The sequence below is a fragment of the Plutella xylostella genome, chromosome 17 (genome assembly GCF_932276165.1).
Source record: "Plutella xylostella chromosome 17, ilPluXylo3.1, whole genome shotgun sequence".
Lineage (NCBI taxonomy): Eukaryota > Metazoa > Arthropoda > Insecta > Lepidoptera > Plutellidae > Plutella > Plutella xylostella.
Window position 1 is genome coordinate 2,687,464 of NC_063997.1, and position 19,406 is coordinate 2,706,869.

The 19,406-nt window shown below is 34.7% G+C and overlaps 1 protein-coding gene, 1 long non-coding RNA gene and 1 other non-coding gene across 3 annotated transcripts in view; 2 read left to right on the forward strand and 1 right to left on the reverse strand.

Annotated features, from left to right (window-relative positions):
- Nucleotides 1-5,943: 5,943 nt before the first annotated feature.
- LOC119694722 lies at nucleotides 5,944-8,081 on the reverse strand. The gene is made up of 3 exons (XR_007267252.1): nucleotides 7,605-8,081; nucleotides 7,111-7,250; nucleotides 5,944-6,847 (listed from the first exon to the last, which is right to left on the reverse strand). It is a non-coding gene; the product is annotated as an uncharacterized LOC119694722 (long non-coding RNA).
- A 5,590-nt stretch (nucleotides 8,082-13,671) lies between these two features.
- On the forward strand, nucleotides 13,672-13,744 carry Trnak-uuu. The gene has a single exon. It is a non-coding gene; the product is annotated as a tRNA-Lys (tRNA).
- Nucleotides 13,745-14,290: 546 nt separating this feature from the next.
- The window catches only part of LOC105390289, a 36,466-nt gene continuing 31,350 nt past the window's right edge, over nucleotides 14,291-19,406 (forward strand). Inside the window, exon 1 of the mRNA XM_048626864.1 lies at nucleotides 14,291-14,987. Coding sequence (XP_048482821.1) covers nucleotides 14,498-14,987 — 490 coding nt within the window. The 5' untranslated portion in view covers nucleotides 14,291-14,497. The remainder of the gene's footprint in view (nucleotides 14,988-19,406) is intronic.

The following is a 19,406-nucleotide window of genomic DNA, read 5'->3' on the forward strand; positions in this document are numbered from 1 at the left end:
ATGTTTATCTACTCGCCGCTAGGTGGCACTAAATAAAAAATGTATTCATGGAAAATATATATAAATATAAAATGAAAAATAATATTATATAAATGGAAAATATTTTCATTATGGATATTTTTTATTAAATTAACTATTCAAAATATTATATAAAATTTATTTAGCATACAGTATACCTACCAGTTCATAATTCTCACGACTTTAATTATAATCCCCAAAGGAGTGGTAGTGAGAGGTGACTCGCAAGAGTCGCAAGCGTAGCGAGTTAGACTAGTAAGTCGAAAGGGTGTCAAAAATGTCGTTTGATAATAAGGACATTTCTCAAGCGTTTTTTTTTTGTATTTATCACGGTTTCCAACCTTTCCGTTTATATTTTTCCCAAACCTTGAATATATTTTGGCGACTCATAAAAATTATCCAGTTTAAATTTAATGTGACACAATAATTATTATTGTGATGCCTCTCATTTGGTTCCGCTGGGCAGCAGCGGGGGTCACTCTATATATATTACGAAAAACTAAGTTTCGGTGCGCTGCTGCGCGAGCCACTATCTCGTCGTATTAAACTTGCCGATTCTACGGCAGCTCTCGTACGTTCGTTTTTCCTCAGTGTAGAGTAACCCTCCAGGCGACATCACGGAAGTAGAGCCTACTGTCGACGGCCTCGCTCCTTCCGCGCAAAAAACACAATCGAAAATACCTAACAATTCGGAAACACGCCTGTTACTGGAACAATTTCATACCATTATATAGTCACATATATGTACTTACAGGTATAATGATCATGATCGTTACATTTTACAGTATTAGTCACCTGGGTACATACATATTTATTTTATGCAGTTAGGTAGTCAGTTTGTCAGACATCGACTGTTCAAAGGTAATAATTTATTAGTAAGTAGGTACATTGTAGGATTGTAGCCCCAGGCATAACCCGCTTTCTTAGACATTTAACAATGGACCTATCTCTGTAAATTTTAGTTATTTTGTTTGCAGATCCGGACAGACATTCTTAGATTAAGGACTCGTAGAGAGGCTGGTAGTAAATGGATGAGGAAGCCAGAGATAGTGTTAATGTTAAGTACTTTATGATCGTTCTTGTAAGAGAATCAGAGTCCTATGTCCAGCTGCGTAACATCGATGCATAAGCAAAATATGACAGATCACTCAGACCCATACAAATTACAGTAAAACTATTAAGTCCTGAAAATGGAAATGCATACTAACTAATTGTTGCAGACCGTATTTAAATTTAATTGATGTATTTTATTTATTAAAGGACACATACATATGTTAAAAAGCCATTGCCAAACGGTATTTTATTTTTGAAATGTATGTAAATGTAAGTAAATAACTGATGATGATAAAAAGTTTTTGCAAAATCGCACTCTTTGATGTCAGGCCTGTATGTCAGTTTTGTTGTTGTTGGTGGTAGGTACGGAAGCTGCGGCGGATTATTACGAGCTGATGATGATGGCTGTTGTTAAACTCAATCATACCTATCGCATGTAGGCAAAATACGTGATAAGTTGATAAAAACAATCATTACGAAATTGCGGTCTTCACATGACAATAAGCGAATTGACACGCGATACAAATCATACACAAATCACAAGCTATCTACCAATAAATACACGTGATTCATCCATTTTAGTATTTTTTATTTAAGTACATAATTCAAGTACCTACCTACTTATATTCATATAACATTGACCAATATTAGAAAAATAACTTGATATCTACTAGATATATTTTTACTGTACCTACACCTAGACGTTTACTTAATATTTTTCTGTCACGTGACAATTTAAACCGGAAAGAGGCAATTACCGAGTCCTAATAGGCACAATCATTTGCATCTGAGCCTCGTGGTAGGTACATTGTTCTACAGGTGCAATTAGATAGGTATAGTGCGACACTGATCAAAGATGTAGCTTCACTGGCAAACCTATTTAAAAAAATATGACTTATTAACTAAATATTAGTTTTATTTACAATATATTAGAGGTATATATTAATATGTGTTTTATATGAACGTACTGAATTTATTAACCACATAAACTTCAAAAGTAAAATTTGATGATGGGCACAAATATATGGAAGCTGGGACCAGCACCAATAGAAATGAGTGATACGTCGTTGAAAAGGTATTGTTTGCAGAATATGAATAACGGAAGAGCTTGTAATGTTCCATCGATGCCGAAACATTAACGATTTCGCAAATAATGAATTTAAACTACGACTGGATGTTCCGTGGGGTTTGTTGCGCTTTGGAAGGGTTTTCCCGTGGGATTTTTGAAAAAGTAGTCTATGAAATCATTCAGGGTGTCGGCTAACTTCGTGCCAAGCTTTGTAGTACCGATTTCGATTCACAGAATAATCAAGATAATTATTCTGAGTGTAGGTGAGCCTTAATATTGATATCGGCGAGTTGAGGGTAGACGATAATATCCACGTAAGCGAGCAGCGCGTGGGCACTTTTTCACTTTTGTGTGAGCAGCCGTGGTGAGCAGACGGTCAGATGGAGGGAGTGATCGGTGCCGTGGGAGCTTGAGGACCAGGCGCGTGGAGCCGAGGCGGAACACCGTGTGCGAAGCTAAGTCACCTTTCTATTTACTTTTTGTCTCTCGTATATGATTGAGAAGTTATACCTACACTTTATTTCTTGAAGGACGCTAACCCACGGCTGCAATTTCCATCACACTGATATAGGGATTAGATAGGTACTTACACTAACTACCGCGCTCATCCAGTATTTAGCTAGCTAGAGAAAACCTACACATTACCCACAACAAATAGGCAGGTAACTTCATGGTTAGGATGGGGAAAGTAGTTACTTTATCATAAATAATAAATATTATAAAGAACATCGTCATCGTCAGCGTAACATGCTTCGTCAAAGTAAAAAGTAAAATTAAGTTAATCTAATAATCCGCCACGAGTCATACCTGGCCCAAAAGTACCCATAATGCTTGCAGCGTTACCTCTTTGAATAGCAAGAGAGAGCCTTTGAGCCAAGTACGACCCGGAGCGACGATCATGTCCTCGCGAGGCAATACGGCGGCCTAGATCCCTTATGAGGGCTTTAGCTTCGCCACCCCAAACTCCGCTCGTCTCCACTGCTACAGGGACAAACAAGTAAATTAAATAATATCTGAGGCTTATTCCCAGCGGTGGGCAGATGCGGGCTGGTGATGATGATGATGATGATGATTATCAAATAACTAAAACCTGAGAATAGATCTCCCTTCAAAAATAATAAATTCTTATCAATTAAAAAGAATAACCTACCTTCAAATTTGTTCTATGGTTCTTTGTTCAAATTATTGATTTTTCATTAGGTAAATAAATACTTCTGTAGAATCTATGCTATAGTAATTATTCAAAGAATAAAGTAGATACATACTTAAATAAACTTTTCAAAGATGACTTATTGTAGTATCTATATGGCAGAGAAGATTATTTGACTTTGAGTTTTAAAACAAGTAACAGCGCAGGGAAAGAATTGATTGACGGAGAAATTTACTCTAATAAGTGTCAAGATATCACAAATAAGGGTTCTAGATACTTAAACTAAATCATTTCTGGTCCTATATTGCTCAATAAATACAAATGGCTTGAAGGTAGATCAGATTCCTGTCCAATTTGCATATTTTCAGAAAGTTATGTAAATTCTTACCCATAGAAGTGTTTGTTTCCTTGTTAAATCAATAAATTCTAATGTAAATAAAGATAGCACGGATATAGTAGGAATAAAGTTAGCTAGGATATATTTATTACAACTATTTATAATATATTTGAATAAGATTATATAATATTCACTATTTCATAACAATTATCCTATATTCCAATAAGATCAAAGAATATTCACTATTTCATATTATATATTTAATCTTTTAAAATAATACCTAAATCACTTCCCACTTGGCTACAAAATTAGAGTCATATTATTATATTTTCCAATACTTATCTATTATGAAATTCATGATTTAATAAAGTTACTATACTGTAAATTATTGAACTATTCTAGTTTCAGTTAATTTATGTTTATAAATAAAATTGTCCCCTTTAGCTTTGACAACATGTATTCATGTTGATTTATTTACATGAAATAAATATAAAACATGTAAATATATAAGGTTAGGAGCAAGGGAAGTGATTAATAAGTTGGTCGGAGGAATGTCCAAGTCAATGGTTGTGTTCCACGAGGGCTCCGATTGAATATTTGCTATTATTTATCTATTTTAGAGTCTTATATATTGATTCAATCGGGTGTAGTGATCAAGGCCTACAAAGCGTATGGAGGGGCTTCCCTTATTAACCAACACCAAAAAACATTATTATCTATATTATTATCCTTATGTACTTACCTGTAAATATGTAGTTATCATACAAATAAAAGTTCTACATCAAGGTTGTAGTATATAGGTTAAAAATTATAGGCAGGTAGGAAGTATGTAATCAGTTCTAGGTCATAGTTTTATTTAATTCACTATCTTTCGTTTTATGGGTTACATCACAACGTAGGGGTTCACTGGATGTTTCATGGCCAATTCAAAGCAGTATTTGTTACACTCTTATTTCACTCAGGTTAGTTTTGTTGGGTGTTTTGTAGTTTCAAATATCTTTTTAGTAAATCCATTAGATAGGTAGGAGTTAAGTAGGCAGGCGGTAGGGCGAAACGTTACAATTTGGTGCCGTGACCAGGATATTTCATCTCTTCATTTTAGGTGTCAGGCAGCTAGTTTTCTGTTCTTTTATCTGAAATTTAACAAGTCAATTTGATTACTATAGTACTTATTTACGAATAAATAACAATATTGAACACTCTTTTGCATAGTATATAGGTAACTTACGTTTGTCTCGAAGAAACATTAAGTTTTGTTGTTTGCCTTTGCGATTAGTAAGTAAATATTTACTCAATATGGCAGTTTTCACATAAAGGCAAAGGCATTTCTTTTAATGTTATGGCTAGAAGAAAGTTTCAAAAGTTTGTTTTTAGTCGGAAAAACTTTATACAGCATTGCACCACAAACAATAAAAGACAAAGGTTATTTTTTTTAACAGAGTAACTTTTATTGCGTCACAGACAAGTATAATATTTGGCAGTGTGCTGTGTGCATTATTTTACATTACATGAAAATCACTGCAAGTTATAATTTTTCACTAATACTCTCAGTATGTTTACGTTATAATAAGTCTCTTGCGTTTTGTTCGTAATGATTTGTTACATACTAGGGGTAGGAAAGTGATTATATCCTTGATATAATCACAATTTGTTGCCGTGGAGTGATCGAACTTATAAACGAAAGAATTATTTATCATGAAATAGGAATAGGAAGCGCAAGAGACTAGGTTTTGTATTGGAACGGAACCCATTAGCAAAGCATTTGTGAAGATACATAGGTAGGTAGTTGATAAAGTTAGAATGAGGATTTGGATAATGAAAATAATCCATTTATTAAAATTTACTTAATAAGTAGGGGTTGTAGTAATGTTATGTAGCTCGTTAAAGAATTACAAAAAATTAGGGTTTGTATAACACAATGCTTGTAGTGGAGTTAGAGAATATAATCATCATCATCATCAGGGGTTGGATAATATAATGGATTTTTATTTAGGACATTATCTATAAAATTTAATAGGTAGGTATTTACCTTTAAAGAGAATAACATAAAACATAGTTGTATAAAGACTGATTTATCTGTAGGTAGGTCATATTAGTGTTGCTCTGAATCATTATGAACGGTCTCTCTCTGATTATGTAGCTGATTAGGGAATTATTAGTGAATAGGGGTTGTAGGTAAAATAATGATATGGTTTTATTTAAGGTAAAAGCAGTAAAAAATTTATTAAAATCAAAAATTATATTAAAAAAAAAAAAAAAAAAACTAATGTAACGAAAACGCGGCGCTTATTTTAGTCCTTATGAACAACCTGAAATGATTAAAATAGATATAGACATTCTGGCCCAGGTAGATGAGGGGTGGGGATTTTGGTCTGGGGGTGCGGTTGGCTGCATCGGTGGATCGAGGAGTTTGCGTGGCGGGGCTTGTATGGTTGGTGCTGGATTGGACTGGCCTGGTTGGGGGGGGATCGGTAGTTATAGCAACTAGTCTATAATTATTAATCATCCTTTTGGCTGGGTTGGTTCGGTTTGGTATTGATTGTATGAGTTTTGTTGTGCGGGTTCTTTGGTTTGTTGATGTGGTTGATTGTGCTTCTGGATCGGATCTTTGCTTGTCATCGACTAGGTGCTTAAAAACTAGGCTCTAAAATTACTATACTTGAATGTTTGAAAGAGTAGATAATATATTATACAACATAGATCATAGGAGTTGGGATAGAACTGTAACACTATCTATGCTAACATCCTAACTTAGAGTAACCGGAAAAGCCCAAATGTCTTATTATCAGATTTCAGAGAGCCAATTAGTAGCAGATATTATCAGACATTTTCCTAAACAAATACAAGTATGTATTACAGTTAATAAAGAAAAGAAAATATAACAATAATCTCATTTGAAAAAAAAATTTTTAAAGAAATATATGATGAAAAGATAGCGATAAGATATAACAATAAATTTAGAAAACAATTAATGTGTAGCAAGTTACTGTTGTTGATAAAGTGTTAGACCAGGTGAAGTAGGCTAGGACCTCATTTAGTATCAATATATTGTTTGTAAGTTAAGAACTATGTGGGTAGTTTAGTTGTTCCTATTTTGAGCGCAGTTGCAATACACTTCTTCATCTGAGTCAGGATGTTTACTTCATAGTATATAGTCTCAGAGTTTGGTTGTCAAATATAGAACATCATCATCATCAGCATTCACAAAGTATGTCATATCCTGAAAAGAAGAATAGAATTTAATTAGAAAAGTTAAGTATTGTGATGATTTACATAATTATAAAAATTCAGGAAATGACTATTTAGTTCAATATAACTTAAGTAGACTAATAGGATAATACATTTAGGGAATGGCTTTATGAATGGTAATCAATATTGGATCTACAGGGGTATGATTTTCATAGCAATCTAACAAAATCTAAGTACAGGGTAGTATAATTAAAATTGGATTACAACATATGTAGAAAAGAAATAGGTACTTACTTATTGTAGAATAGTAACTTTGGTATATAATTAGTGAGGGATTGTGAATGTTTTGTCACAGTGGATGGTTTGATCAGTGGTTTATCATGGGTTTTAGTTCAACAAAGAGTGTAGTTGGTTTTGCATTGTTATGTTTGGTCCTGAAATAAAACAAATAATGATATAGGTATAATTCAAATAAAATAACGTAAATGTAGGAGTTGAAGAGCAAATGATTAGGATACTTATTTAAAATGTGAGGGGTTGACAATAAGTTAAAATATGTTGGTTAGTCTTGTCAGTATTCATTCAAAACTGTATGGGAGATATTTAATTGAGTTAGATTTTTATAACAATAGGTCTATTATAAACACAAGTAACCGTAAAACAGAGCTATTGTATGTATAAATAACTAACAATTCAGAGGTTGTTTATTTTGAATCACGATAATTTGGGCATGAGGACTTAGTTTAGTAGCATGCATACAGGGTATTTGAAAGAATAATGACACTTACCTGTGAGATTCACTCATTATTTTAGAGTTTCGTAAGTTTAATCGGGTAAACTTTAGATTTCTTCGTGCGATCGATGTTGTTGAACACAACGACGCATGCTTTTGTTTTGTTTAGTGCCGAAAAAAAAAAGGGTTAAGGTTATGTCAGGTTGACATTGACAGTGGCAGTTTAGTTTTTTTTTATAAATTTGACAGTTAGACAGGTAAGGAACATTTACACAAACAGCCTAGAATAGGAAAGAATAAAGGATATGGACACCGTGTTTTTCAAATAGGGGTTGTGAGGGAGAGTTGTAATATCTCAGAAATATTTTTAGTTACCAAGTAACATTATTTTCGACTTAAGTAGTTACAGAGGGTAGGAAAATAGTTGAAGTAGAAGTAGTAGTTAGACATATTTGATAAAATAAATAGTGTATTAGGTTGTAGAGAAAAAAAACTAGATGGCGGTATTTTGATGTTTTGGTATCGATGGAATATTGGGGTGGATTTATCTGTTACATGCGAGAGTAGGAACTTTCAATTTTGGTAAAATTGATCTGATAAGTACCTATAATTTTCTTTTATAGAGAAAACAAAAGGGTAGGGTATTTACATAGCCATTTCCCGGGGATTATGTCGTGATTATAATGTTTCGAAAACCTGAAAGAGCAAAGAATGTGGAAGGATGAAAAGTACTTTAGAGGTCATTTTAAAGTCTGAATGATAAGAATGTTAAAGGTACCCGGCCGGGTCTAACATAGGTGATTAAAGAATGATGAAGAATGAAGTTTTAATTATTTGATATTGAGTGCGATTTATAATCATGACAAATACAACTGGGAAATGAAGGGTTTATTCATACTTCGTTCAGACACACACACACACACATTTATAAGGGAAACTTTGGTATATTGTTTCTGTAAAACTTGATTGAGTAGTTACCTATTATATAGGTACTTATTTAGCTAAAAAAGAAATTTATTCCAAAAGTTACCTTTATTTCACAAATATTTTCCAAATGATCAACTAATGTAGATACAAGAATTATTGCTACTTATGTAATAAGTATTTTAATAAAAATTTAAAAATAATAATACTGAGTAAAATCTTAAAAGAAAAAAAAGATTTTTATAAATAAATAGTTAATTTCATTTTAAAACTACTAACTTAATAATATGTGGGGATATCTCACACACGACCATCCGACCCTAAATTAGGCAGAGCCTGCAATATGGGTATCGGACCGTCAGTTAGTAGTGTGCAAATTGGTTCAAGTAATTTACACACCATACACTCTTAGTCTTGCTTTTGTAGTAAATTGGCGAAGAAAGGCGGTTCTACTCGGGCACAAACGTGGTACAAACGCTTTAGTCGATTTATTATTTAAGTTAGCTATGCACGCATTAACACATCGACGTCTATACAGGCTATAGATGTTTTTACAAAGTACCTTTTACAGACTCCACACGACACACTACACTTTACACAAAAAAAAAATACAATTACTTTGAAACAATTTGCTTAGAAAAATATCTACATACCAAAAGTTGATCATGACGAAAAACAAATACACTTTACACTAAAAACACATTCTGATCGAAGTGTAAATAAACTAGATGCATTTCTTTTAAATTTAGGTAGGTAAATGATTGAAAATAAAATTAATAATTAGATACATTATATTTTATTGATTTAATCAGTGGGGAGGAAGAAGGCCTTGATGTTTATTAGAGTGGCGTGAATCAGAGAAAGAGGATGAGAGTTGTGGTGAATTGAATATCTAGGAATCTAAGTATTGGAAAAATAATACGTAGTTACAAACATATAGTTAAGTGAAAGTGGCTTTAGTAAAATATCATGGCTGTTCTCCTGCACTGAAGGAAAGATTCCGATTTCACCTTAATGACACAACACTATACAAAAGAGAATATTTATGAAGATTTTGGTGTTAGGATAGGACAGCATAGTCAAATTATACTGTTGTATGTACAGTATCTTCATAATATTCTATACTCAACATGTACTTACTTACTTAAAGAAAAAAAATTATTTTCAACACAAAATTTTGTCATTTTGCTGGATTAGAGGGGGATTGAAAAGTTGTGAATCAGTTGTAAACATGAATGCAATAATGGTTCACAATAATAATTCTCTTTCTAGTTTTGGTAAAATGATACTTGATATTTCTACACTCTACATCAAGCTCGGAGATTGGTGGACATTGTTCCTGGGGATTGTTAGAATGAGACTTGAACTTTATTAATTTCTATTGATGATGCATCGTCGAAAACATAGGGCGTGGGAGAGTTCGTGCTCTAAGAGGGCGTGCTAAAGATGCCATAAAATTCTTAAAAATAAATTTAAGGTTCTGTGGTTTCTCATTTAGCATTGGATCCTTCTGATCGACAGGGTATCCCCTTGTTCCCGGTTTATTGGAGCATGAATAATCTACTAAGTATTCGATCAATAGTTATGTAAATAATAAATAATAATAGGGATGGTCGTTGATTTTTGATAATTTCTGGGGATCTTGTTGGCTAATCATCTGAGTCATTTTACACTCACACACACAGACATATTGAGGTGATGATCGGAATTTCCTTTTACAAATTTTTCATCGTTTAAATTCTATGAATTTGATATTTGCGAAAATAAAGGGTGGTGTATATTATTGTGTATATTTTTTCCATATCTCAATTATAATATACTTGCGATACTACAAAAATATAAGGGGTTGAATGTAATGTTCCATCGATGCCGAAACATTAACGATTTCGCAAATAATGAATTTAAACTACGACTGGATGTTCCGTGGGGTTTGTTGCGCTTTGGAAGGGTTTTCCCGTGGGATTTTTGAAAAAGTAGTCTATGAAATCATTCAGGGTGTCGGCTAACTTCGTGCCAAGCTTTGTAGTACCGATTTCGATTCACAGAATAATCAAGATAATTATTCTGAGTGTAGGTGAGCCTTAATATTGATATCGGCGAGTTGAGGGTAGACGATAATATCCACGTAAGCGAGCAGCGCGTGGGCACTTTTTCACTTTTGTGTGAGCAGCCGTGGTGAGCAGACGGTCAGATGGAGGGAGTGATCGGTGCCGTGGGAGCTTGAGGACCAGGCGCGTGGAGCCGAGGCGGAACACCGTGTGCGAAGCTAAGTCACCTTTCTATTTACTTTTTGTCTCTCGTATATGATTGAGAAGTTATACCTACACTTTATTTCTTGAAGGACGCTAACCCACGGCTGCAATTTCCATCACACTGATATAGGGATTAGATAGGTACTTACACTAACTACCGCGCTCATCCAGTATTTAGCTAGCTAGAGAAAACCTACACATTACCCACAACAAATAGGCAGGTAACTTCATGGTTAGGATGGGGAAAGTAGTTACTTTATCATAAATAATAAATATTATAAAGAACATCGTCATCGTCAGCGTAACATGCTTCGTCAAAGTAAAAAGTAAAATTAAGTTAATCTAATAATCCGCCACGAGTCATACCTGGCCCAAAAGTACCCATAATGCTTGCAGCGTTACCTCTTTGAATAGCAAGAGAGAGCCTTTGAGCCAAGTACGACCCGGAGCGACGATCATGTCCTCGCGAGGCAATACGGCGGCCTAGATCCCTTATGAGGGCTTTAGCTTCGCCACCCCAAACTCCGCTCGTCTCCACTGCTACAGGGACAAACAAGTAAATTAAATAATATCTGAGGCTTATTCCCAGCGGTGGGCAGATGCGGGCTGGTGATGATGATGATGATGATGATTATCAAATAACTAAAACCTGAGAATAGATCTCCCTTCAAAAATAATAAATTCTTATCAATTAAAAAGAATAACCTACCTTCAAATTTGTTCTATGGTTCTTTGTTCAAATTATTGATTTTTCATTAGGTAAATAAATACTTCTGTAGAATCTATGCTATAGTAATTATTCAAAGAATAAAGTAGATACATACTTAAATAAACTTTTCAAAGATGACTTATTGTAGTATCTATATGGCAGAGAAGATTATTTGACTTTGAGTTTTAAAACAAGTAACAGCGCAGGGAAAGAATTGATTGACGGAGAAATTTACTCTAATAAGTGTCAAGATATCACAAATAAGGGTTCTAGATACTTAAACTAAATCATTTCTGGTCCTATATTGCTCAATAAATACAAATGGCTTGAAGGTAGATCAGATTCCTGTCCAATTTGCATATTTTCAGAAAGTTATGTAAATTCTTACCCATAGAAGTGTTTGTTTCCTTGTTAAATCAATAAATTCTAATGTAAATAAAGATAGCACGGATATAGTAGGAATAAAGTTAGCTAGGATATATTTATTACAACTATTTATAATATATTTGAATAAGATTATATAATATTCACTATTTCATAACAATTATCCTATATTCCAATAAGATCAAAGAATATTCACTATTTCATATTATATATTTAATCTTTTAAAATAATACCTAAATCACTTCCCACTTGGCTACAAAATTAGAGTCATATTATTATATTTTCCAATACTTATCTATTATGAAATTCATGATTTAATAAAGTTACTATACTGTAAATTATTGAACTATTCTAGTTTCAGTTAATTTATGTTTATAAATAAAATTGTCCCCTTTAGCTTTGACAACATGTATTCATGTTGATTTATTTACATGAAATAAATATAAAACATGTAAATATATAAGGTTAGGAGCAAGGGAAGTGATTAATAAGTTGGTCGGAGGAATGTCCAAGTCAATGGTTGTGTTCCACGAGGGCTCCGATTGAATATTTGCTATTATTTATCTATTTTAGAGTCTTATATATTGATTCAATCGGGTGTAGTGATCAAGGCCTACAAAGCGTATGGAGGGGCTTCCCTTATTAACCAACACCAAAAAACATTATTATCTATATTATTATCCTTATGTACTTACCTGTAAATATGTAGTTATCATACAAATAAAAGTTCTACATCAAGGTTGTAGTATATAGGTTAAAAATTATAGGCAGGTAGGAAGTATGTAATCAGTTCTAGGTCATAGTTTTATTTAATTCACTATCTTTCGTTTTATGGGTTACATCACAACGTAGGGGTTCACTGGATGTTTCATGGCCAATTCAAAGCAGTATTTGTTACACTCTTATTTCACTCAGGTTAGTTTTGTTGGGTGTTTTGTAGTTTCAAATATCTTTTTAGTAAATCCATTAGATAGGTAGGAGTTAAGTAGGCAGGCGGTAGGGCGAAACGTTACAAGCTAGTCTTGATTTACTGTCCAATTAGAATAATCGTACCTTGAAAGTTTTTATATTTTATTTCTGTAATTTTAATCTTTTTGTTAGTTTTTCACATTCATTTTTAATTTTTATAACAAAATGATCATATTTCATATAATATTATATTTGTTTATTATCTCAGTAAATAAAACCAGTTGAAAGTATTTTTTCCAATTTCAATAATACGTGTTTACGTGTATAACGCCCTAACTGTCATCAGGAGAGAGAGTGCAATGCCATAGAAAAATACTTTCTTCCGACGAATATATTTCAAAATGGACAACTTATACGGATTTGTCGTCATAATACTTTTTTGCTCACTTGAAAAAGAGCTATTCAACGATGTATGTCTCGTCTTTATTGGACATAGGTCCCAAAACGCCCATTGTCATTTGTAAAAAGATTGTGTTATTTTAAATGCCTAGCAATGATGCCCGTACTGTACAGACACTAGCGCCATCTATTAGCGAATAGAATTACAAATAAGAACCAACTAAAATTTAGTATTTAATAAAGTATAGTAGGGCAATATTAAATAGCGCGGCATTATTGTTTTAAAATAACTATTGTGTTTAAAAAAAGAAAAAAAAAACAATCCGGAGAACACCACCTCACGTCACGAATAATATGCGGCCTCGGGTCGGGTGTACTTACCTCTTGATACTCCATAACCGACACTAATAAATTATTATTAATAGTGTCGAAATCGCATGTTTTTTTATACCAAAATTTTGTCTATTTTAGCTATTCTCTAATAAAATTTATACAGAATTACGCCTTCTTAATACTTGAAGCAAAGTTTCGCAACAGATTTCATAGCCCGGATAGCTCAGTCGGTAGAGCATTGGACTTTTAATCCAAGGGTCCAGGGTTCAAGTCCCTGTTCGGGCGGCTCTTTTTATTATATTTTTCGATAACATTTTTCATTTTCATAATAAAAAATCTATTTTGATATTTATTTTTTATTACTTAATAATGATTATATATTTTAACTATGTTTATTTTTGTTACTAGCCATTCCCGCGAGCTTCCCTTCGCCTTAAAAAGTTTTCCCGTGGGAATTGCGGGATAAAAAGTAGATAATGTTCTTTCTCTGGGTCTAGACTTTCATGTACTTAAATCTGTTCAGCAGTTTTGGCGTGAAAGAGTAACAGACAGACACAGTTACTTTCGCATTTATAATATCAGTTAGGATTAGGATAGTCTTAAATAAAGTAGAATCTCATTGAGACATACGTTTTGCCAAAAAAGTATTGTTATGTAGGTAACTAAATTTATTTATGCAACGCCTGTGTATTTAGCAACCCTCACGCCCCTCACCCGTGGGCACGTGTGCACCCTCAACGATGCGTCATTCAGAGAAGATTGGAACTGGAAATGTGGAAGTGATGGCATTGGCAACATGGCATGGCGCATCCTATTGTTCAGTTCACTCGAACCAGCACTCAGTGAGTCGCGAGCGGCCGAGACACACGCGCGCGAAAAAAAACAAACGCGAGTACCGTTGCAAAAACAAACTCCGACCGTAGTAAACAGTGGCGCGACAGTATGACATCGTAAACAAATACTTTCCACAAACATTTCTTACGTTACGCCAACATGTCTCGCGCTTCACCTTTCAACGGCTACTTTTAATTCAGCAAAATGACCAAATACAAGTTGAACAATACGGCGCGGTCTTCCTCCGAGGTGACTCTGACAGCCTACATGGCCGGGTCTGACGGGCGCCGAGACTGCCACATCCCTCTTGACTCCAACCAAAACGACCACGGGAACCAAGCTAATAGGAACCTGGAAGCCGTGAATAAGTGCCACTTCTGCCCGCACTCCTGTGAGTTCCTCCAACAGACTGACAACCTCGCCGCGTCCCTCGCCAAGGAACAATGTGATAAGTTTGGACTCAACGAACTCAAGGTGGAATCTTTGGACAGTGTTTGTCTGTGTGAGAAGTACAATGGGGGCTGCAAGCTGTGTCCGCGGTCCGGGCACGCGTTGGGCCATGGCCCACGACTGGACCATGGACCACGCCTGGACCATGAACCAGGGCTGGGCCATGGACTAGGGCTGGACCAGCTCAATGGCAAGGACTCCTGCCCAGCCTGCCATGGGACCACCTGTGGCACACCGTATTCTAGTGAGTATCTACATTGAAGTACTTCGTACATAATTATGTATGTTTCGATAAATATCTACCTAAGTATATATTTAGGCGCATTAGCATGACAGTTTCATCATAGCAGAAAAAGTAGTACCGACACGAAATTGCAATTAGTTTTGGGTTTCGGTTTTAAACGAAAAGGTGGGTGTGGGTTTCGTAGAATACTAATCTGTATTTTTAAGGTAGGTAATACTGTGAAATACTCGTACATAGACCTCATCTATTAGGTTTGTCGGTGCTTTAGTTAGAATTTAATGACTTTACTTACTTACTTTTCAGCTACAGTCTGGGGCATTCCAACCCCTCTCAGACAAACAATTCTACCTAGTCTTTTCTAGAAGTGTCTTTTAGTAGCAATTGCTAAATAAATACAGGGTGTCGAATTTACTCAGTCTAGTATAAAGTGCACATCCAAAAGAACACGACTCGTCATTCTAAACTACTTTTTTACTAACACTTTTAAAAAATCGCAATTTTATTGTCCACGTAACTTTACTATGGGTAGTTTTTTTACAAAAAATCCGAAAGTCGTTCTTACAAAAGTTGATCAGAATGATGAGTTGTGCTACTAAATTTCGGATATGTAGTTTAACCAGGGATATGCTGTATAATACCATGTCTGGTATATAGTTACAAAACCACACTGTCTGTAGGTACACGATAGTTTTTGCGATTAATTATGTCATTTAGATACCTAAAAAAACTATTTGTGTAAAAGTAAGTAGGTAGTTTGGTAAGTTTCTTGGCTAATGATCTGTGAAACTACGATACATCTTTAATTTTATTATAATGAATTCTTTATGGTCTCCAAAGTGTCTGCTAAATCTAAAATCAATTAGTTATAAATACTGTGTCGGTACTTATTAAATAAATAATCAGGTTATGAGTGATGAGATGAACCTTTAAAAAGTATATTCTAATCGTTTTATGAAAACGAAAACCATCATCATCATCTTCTTCAGTCTATGTCAACTATTATCAACCCATTGCAGGGTACAGTGCGCTACCACCACCAAATCTTTATGCAGGCAGCGTCGCTCGTTTGACAAAACTGACGTAACTTGTATGGATCTGACAGATGTTTGATAGGCGAGCGACGATTCTTATCTTGCACTACTTATGGATGCAAAACAACAACCAGGAATAAACGTTTTTTTATTACAAAATATTTACAGACAGATGTTCTACCTACAATCAAAAATAAATGGTGCGTGGGTACTTCGGGAGTCGGGACGAATATCACCGCTCCTGATTAGTCCTGATGACACACAAACGTATAGCACCAACCAGTTTTGGTAGTGGGTTTAAAATATTCCTAATAAATCTAGAACTTCATGAGTCTCACTGTCTCTCGTGATGACAGATGGAGTCCCACTTTCTTCTACCTACAATCAAAAATAAATGGTGCGTGGGTACTTCGGGAGTCGGGACGAATATCACCGCTCCTGATTAGTCCTGATGACACACAAACGTATAGCACCAACCAGTTTTGGTAGTGGGTTTAAAATATTCCTAATAAATCTAGAACTTCATGAGTCTCACTGTCTCTCGTGATGACAGATGGAGTCCCACTTTCTTTCTCCTCCATTCATAAATTTTGTAAGACCATTTGATTTTGTAAGGTTAAAGTTATGCAAATATTTAGCAATGACCGACTTTAAACCTTTTACACCTGAAACGGATATTCGGTAGTCCTTGTATATGAGTGTATTGTTTAAAAGTATCGCCTAGAAGAAGTATGTAATGTTATCTGGCACATTTTACTCAGGTCACCATAAAACACATATTATGTATGTAGTTAATCAGCACATATCACATCTGAATTAAAATAAAATATAGGTACATAGTTACACAAGAAGTAAGAAATAATAAATTAAGAAAAATTTTGTTAACCTAATATAAATACTAGGTAGGGATTAGTTACTGTTGTTAAGGTTATAATTTTATATTTTTATTTGAAATTGAAGTAAGTACTTAAACTAATTCAGTTTAAATTATCTTATTATCTACAGACACTTATAGAATAATTGAATAATAAATTACTTATCTTCGGTTCGATTCGTTACAATTATACAGTGAATTGCTCACGGATTGAACCTAATCGGTCGATTTAACGTACTTCTAGACTATGTAAGAAAATATATTAGGTACTTTAATAGTTAGGTATAGAGGTGTCTTTACATATTTTTCAAAGTGTTGCTTTCTTTGGGAAAAAAATCTTAAATACTTTTTGAAGGTTTATCTTTAGTATGGAATAGAGATGCAGCGATGCTGAAAGTTGATCGTGTGTTGTGTATAGTAAACTGTTTTGCCAGCAGGATCGTCACTAAAAAATTCTACACCGCATATACTTAAGTACATAATATTTCAGTCAGTGTGGCCACAAAGAACTGCTCTATGGAAATGAATAAGTACCTATTTGTATTTATCCTGAAAATAGTATAATAGTGACTAAGTATATAAAATCAAATGTAATTTCACAGTGACGCAGTAAATACCATATTACGTACTTACACATAACATTATGTGTGATGTACATAGAAAAAACATACTTAATAGGTAGGTCGCTAGTATAAGTACCTACGTAAGTATTGAAATTACTGATGGAAAATATGCACAATCATAATCACATAACAAGTCTAATGTTAGGTATATCTACTCGTACTTAACTCACTGTAAAATTGTTATTTTTCAAAAGGCACCGCGTAGCAGTTTGAAAAGGCTTGGTAGCCTTATGATCGGATCGCTGGTAGTAGAAGCAAAGTTTATTTGTATAAGAAGAAAGGTTATTAACATGTAAGAAATCTTAATACCGAGATACAGATTCTGGCATAGTCACATCTATTGATACCTATTTGACAACTGAACACAGTTTTTTCCTCGGGCGTCCATTTCCTGAGGTGGAGATTGGAAAGGCTAATTAGTTTTTGTCCCCGTCGCACGCGCCAAGGCAGTTATTCGACTGCTTCTTCCTTCATCATAGATCTATTGTTTTAAGCCTTTTTTACTGCTCTACCTCTACATCATCATCATCAGCCAGTTTGACAATCGTCTGTTGTTTGCTCTGTGAAATTGTGTCCAGGTTTCCACAAGGAGCGTAATGTATACTTAGTTCTTGGTTTTCCTCATCCAGCTATGTACTATGGCTACTCATAGATATGGACAGCTAGGTATCTGTCTAAAGCCGTCGGTCTAGCCAGATGCTACGGTAGGCAACTATTCAGTTATCTGCGCTGTTCCTGTAGCCTGTCTGTGTAGATGTGATATTTACCACTTTACTAAATTATTACTTATGAAGAAGCGGTCTGAGTTAGCACGGTCCAGAGAACATCGATAAATTGACATAATGGTTTACGGGAAACGCTCGAGAAAAGGGATTTGCCAGTAGAAGGTCCGTTTTTGTGCCGCCAACCAGTCGATTACGGCTATAACGAGTACCTATAGCTAGCAATTCTTACAGTCTGTTGTTGCAATTTTTTACCGTATTAGGCTTTATCTAAGATTTCAAGAATATAGCGAAATGTGTGAAATTGGTCTTGTCTGTGCGTCAATGCACGTCAATACAGCATCACGTCGTGACCACCGACCAGGCAGCCACGCGGAACGTGCAGTATCATTTGCTTGACAAGTAATTACCACGCCTGGATAGGCAAATGTGAGACAGACATGCTGGCTTGGATTGGACGTGATCGACTATTAGAGGGGATTGCTCTTGCTTGTGAAAACAAACGAAAAGAGCTGTCCAGCAAATTTCATGTATAATACCACTAGATAGAGCCCCGTTATTACCCTAACTACCAGCATTACCGTTAGCCGAACATTCGTTTTTTGTAAGATAGAGTGGAGAAGGGATAGTAACTCTTTGACGAAATATGAAGTTTCGGAGAGTGCTTAGTAACAGACCCATTTTGTTGTATCAATCATCAAACCCTTTCATTACCCGATGATTCTCAAACGTTGTATTTTTGCCCACTTCCGTAATGATTCCGGAACGTCAAGAAGACAAAGAAAAAACAGCTATGCCAATATTAAACCAGGTTTATTTACAAGCCCGTATCATTTTACCGAATGTTTACTAAACACAATCAAACATGGCATTGGCAATCCCGTACGTACACGATACGTGACATAGAACGTATAAATACCAAGATCACTATGTGCTTACGAATTTATTTCCTAAATTAAACAAGCATTAAAATGCAAGTCTCAATTCACTTTCTCCAAATCTGAGAACAATAGAAAACGAATGCCTTTTAGTAGAATGTTTTGTTTATAAATGAACTGATAGAGATGGAACGTGTTGTGGAATAATAACAAATACCTTTTCGGCTCTTCATAGTAATGAACATTGTATGAGCTATCATATTTGGGCAGATGCTTCAGATACTTTCTTTC